Raw genomic sequence first — 4,205 nt, 5'->3', positions numbered from 1 at the left:
TTTCAATTTCAAACGTTTATTAACAAAAAATGGTTACAAATTTAATCTTCAAAACAATAGCCATCGCTAGCCACACATTTTTCCCATCTCTCAGGCAATTTGTGGATGCCGCGCCAAAAAAATTGGCCGTCTTTGGCCTCAAACCAATCATCGAGCCATTTTTTGGCTTCTTCGTGAGAATTGAAGCGCTGCTCGGAAAGTGCGTGGCCCATCGATGCATCGATACATAATCGGAAGGCGCCAAGTCTGGTGAGTAAGCCGCATGCACCAGCGCAGTTCAAATCGGTCAATTGTCGTGGTAGCGTGCACCGTCAACTGTTTCACCTGGCTTTAATAGCTCGTACCAAATCATACCACGCTGATCTCAGAAAACACACAGCATTGCCTTGCGGCCGAAGCGATTTGGTTTGGACGTTGTTTTTGGCTTGTGGCCGGGCCGTCCGTACCATCGTTTACGCTTGGGATTGGAGAAATACACCCATTTTTCATCACCCGTAACGATTCGATGCAAAAAAGACTTCCTTTTGAACCGGATAGCAGCATTTCACAAGTGGTTTCACGACGTCCGCAAAAGGTAGTTTGAAGGCACGAAATTTGACATTTTTTAGAGCGACAAAAATGCATTGTTGTATGAAACGTAACAAACAATGAACAGAATATTGTTTACAGATGACAGACGAAAAAAACAAGATATTTGGGAAGGTTTAAAGATACTCGTAGCGACATCTATGGACTAATAGCTGAAAGTCTCATTTCATAGGTATATCTTGGGAAAGTTCCAAGAGCAATTTTCAATGCTACGAGAAGAAATTGTCTTATGCCACAATATTTAAAAGGCTATCGAATTAAGTTGGGCAATACCACAAAATCTGTCGCATACTGGCACCGCCGTCACTGTTGACAGTTGTAACTTTAAGATAAAAAGATACTCCGTTTTTGGTTGGTCTTGAGATACAACGTAGAATCTCTCTTGCTAACAAGTGCTACTTTGGACAAAGCAGACAATTGCGTAGTAAAGTCCGCTCTCGACGAACAAAAATCATGCTTTACAAGTCTCTCATCCTATCCGTTCTTTTGTATGGCGTAGAAGTTTGGACGATGGCAACATCTGCTCGAGATTCTGCGGAAAAGTTGGAATAATAAGTTGCATTAGCTTTGAAGTTAATACATCGTCAGATATTGACAGTTTGATATGGGTTTCGAAACGGCGGCTTCATTAGACCATTATTCTTTGAATATGCTGCGGGAAATACCATTGATCAGTGGTGAGTATTACAAAACCATGCTAAAGAATATTTTGTGGACGTAAATTGAAAACATGGACTTCAACGATCTTTGGTTGCAGCAGGATGCCGGGCCATACCACAAAATCCTTATCTTAATCGATATTTTGTGCGATTATTGGTAATCGGGTTATCAGCTGTATGGATGGTGTTAATTGTCAAACGGAGATGTGATTTGATGCGGTAACACTTCCTCGTAAACTGTCGTGGGGTCCTTTATTACGCGAATCATCCAGTCATCCATTACTCAGGTATTTAAGGTGAATATCAAGTCATTAGTGAGATATGCCCAGAATCCGTCACTAAGGTCTCGGAAAATAGCAATTGTAAATTAAATCGTGTTCTATAAAACTCTTTGGAATAAATCAATAATATACCGAAAATATAGACCGCGGCCGCCGCAACCGAATGGGTTGGTGCGTGATTACCATTCGGAATTCACAGAGAGAATCTCGGTGAATCCCCAAAATTAAGAAAACTTTTTTCTAATAGCGGTCGCCCCTCGGCAGGCAATGGCAAACCTCCGAGTGTATTTCTGCCATGAAAAAGTTCTTCATAAAACTATCTGCCGTTCGGAGTCGGCTTGAAACTCTAGGTCCCTCCATTTGTGGAATAACATTAAGACGCACACCACAAACACGAGGAGAAGCTCGGCCAAACACCCAAAAAGGGTGTACGCGCCAATTATATATATACAATATATATTATATATAGACTTTTATTGCTTTGATTTTTGAAACAAAACCACGGTATGGACCCCTCATATATATATTTTGACAAGATCGGTTGATTTTTAGTCCAGGAATCTTCGTCTGCGCTTCCGATTTGAGTAAGGCCGATTATGGTTCATTTCATATCAAAGTTTCTTTTGCACTAAATTTCGATAATTAATATTCGTTTGGATTTGTTTGAAACGCCTGCGTTAAAACCTTCTTAAAGCGAAAAATCCAAAAAAATGTAATCAAAACAAGTTATAAGGTATATTAAAACAGTTAGCAGTAGAACAAAAGAGTTTGTTCGCCTAAAGAATTAATTATTGTACATTAAACACATCCCCAAAAATGAGCAATCCGAATTAGTTAGTCCAAAAACTTACCTGAACCGTCATCAAAATTTTTAGTCGATAGCTGGAAGAGCGCATCCAGCGGTGTATCACTGGCTCCTTTTTGTGACTTTCCATAAGTAGCATCTTTACCCTTTCGCGCATCATTTTCGCCTGCCTTATCATCACAGCCGGCCGTTGCCTCCCCATCTGCACTCGTCGGTGCACCGCTCAGCCCTGGAGAGCAGCATTCACTGCCCGTTGAACTGGAATGTGAACGTTCCGAGCCATCTTCAGACGGAATAATCGACGGATCCATACTCATTTGACGCAAAAGCTGTGCCTGCGCCTGAAAGTGTTCTTGTAATTGACGCTGATAGTCCCAAGCGAGACGTTGTTCATAGTGCAAGAGAGCGGGCGGTAAAAAGGGACGCAAGGGCAGCGCAGTAGCGGCGCTACGCATTGCTTGCCAAGCGTGCGCCGAAGACTTTGGAAAACCATGCACGTCGAGCAACAGCTGCGAAGATGTCATAACCAGTGGCACTGCAGTGGTTGCTAGGCGATCGCTTAGAGCTTCTGAAGATAACTGCGTGGCTGGGGTTGCGAGTTGTGGACGTGGCAGAAGCGGCAGTATTGGTAATTCAACAGTGGCCGCACCACTGGACTGTAGAAGCGTTTCTGGTGGTTGAGGTAGAATTAAAGATCGCGGTGAAGTTGATTGTGGTGATGGGGAACGAGTGGTGGCGGCATCACCTTTACCCAAAATGTCGGCAATCGAAAAGCTTTTCACACGCTCCGCGCTCGACTTGCGGCATTGTGGAGGTTGTGGTTGTTGGCGGTTGGCTGGTGAAACAGTGCATTCTACTGTTGGCACTGTGCCGAAGACGCGCCCGTCCGACAATCGCGCGCGCTTCATACTCAACGGCTGAAAGGCGGTCAGGCTGTTGTGTTGACTTAGATTGTGCGTTGTTGTGACCAGCGGCGGGCTCGGAGAGCCTACTGAAATCTCAGAGACCGCCGGACTGGTGGGGCGTGCAATTGGACTACCAGAACGCATCATGCTCGGCTATGAGTGTCACACTATGAATACAGCAAAGGAACTCAATTATATAAAACAATTACTCGTGTACAATTTTCTTTTCACATTCAAAGTCGCACAATTGCACTGGCGCTTGTTTGTTTTTTCATTATGAATATTTGTAGATGCGGTAGTACTCGAATGTTAGCTGCATTAATTAGTGAAACAATTGGAGATATTAGCTGGCAATCATATTTAAGTGGCAATATGTTAAATGTGTATATGAAAGTATGTATTTATTAGCACTGATATTTCTCACTGGCACACCCTAAGCGATCGCGCCGTGGCATACCCGTTTCTGTGTGACACCAAATTCGCGACGCACGCGGCCCATAAAAATTGCTTGAAAATTGCGTCGGCAAAACGACAAAAGCCAAAACGAACGAACACATCAGTGGTGTATACTGGCACTGTGACGCGGACTGAAACGGAAAAATGGCTCTTGGCGTCCTCGTCTGCTGCTGCGCTCTCCATAAGCTCACTGGCGCGGCGCGAGGCTACTTGTCAAACGACTGCTGCTGTACCGCATGGGAGAGAGAGAAAAAGAGCAGCGAACGATTAAATTAAGAAGTGGAAATGCAAAAATAAAGTAATGAAAATTGTGTAAGTAAACAAAAACAATGTGGCTTATTGAGGCAACTGAGTTGTTGTTTTACAGAGCAAGAGCACTAAAAACCAGTCCCAATCATGCTCTCAGCAATAAACTGGTTGCAAGTATTTTTTCATTTCCACTTCTTTTGGTGCTTGGCGCCTTATTCGATGACGTCACAAAACTGCCTCTAATTAGATTGAAAAGAGGAGA

At 43.4% G+C, this 4,205-nt stretch overlaps 1 protein-coding gene across 1 annotated transcript; it reads right to left on the bottom strand.

The window, feature by feature from the left end:
- Window positions 1–2,327: 2,327 nt before the first annotated feature.
- On the bottom strand, window positions 2,328–3,973 carry LOC128855386 (uncharacterized). The gene has a single exon (XM_054090247.1). It carries the CDS (start codon window positions 3,383–3,385, stop codon window positions 2,363–2,365), a length of 1,023 nt encoding a protein of 340 aa, XP_053946222.1. The 5' UTR covers window positions 3,386–3,973; the 3' UTR covers window positions 2,328–2,362.
- Window positions 3,974–4,205: the final 232 nt, after the last annotated feature.

Source organism: Anastrepha ludens, chromosome 2, assembly GCF_028408465.1.
Source record: "Anastrepha ludens isolate Willacy chromosome 2, idAnaLude1.1, whole genome shotgun sequence".
NCBI classification, from domain to species: Eukaryota; Metazoa; Arthropoda; class Insecta; order Diptera; family Tephritidae; genus Anastrepha; species Anastrepha ludens.
This window is presented reverse-complemented; position numbering and strand designations above follow the sequence as displayed.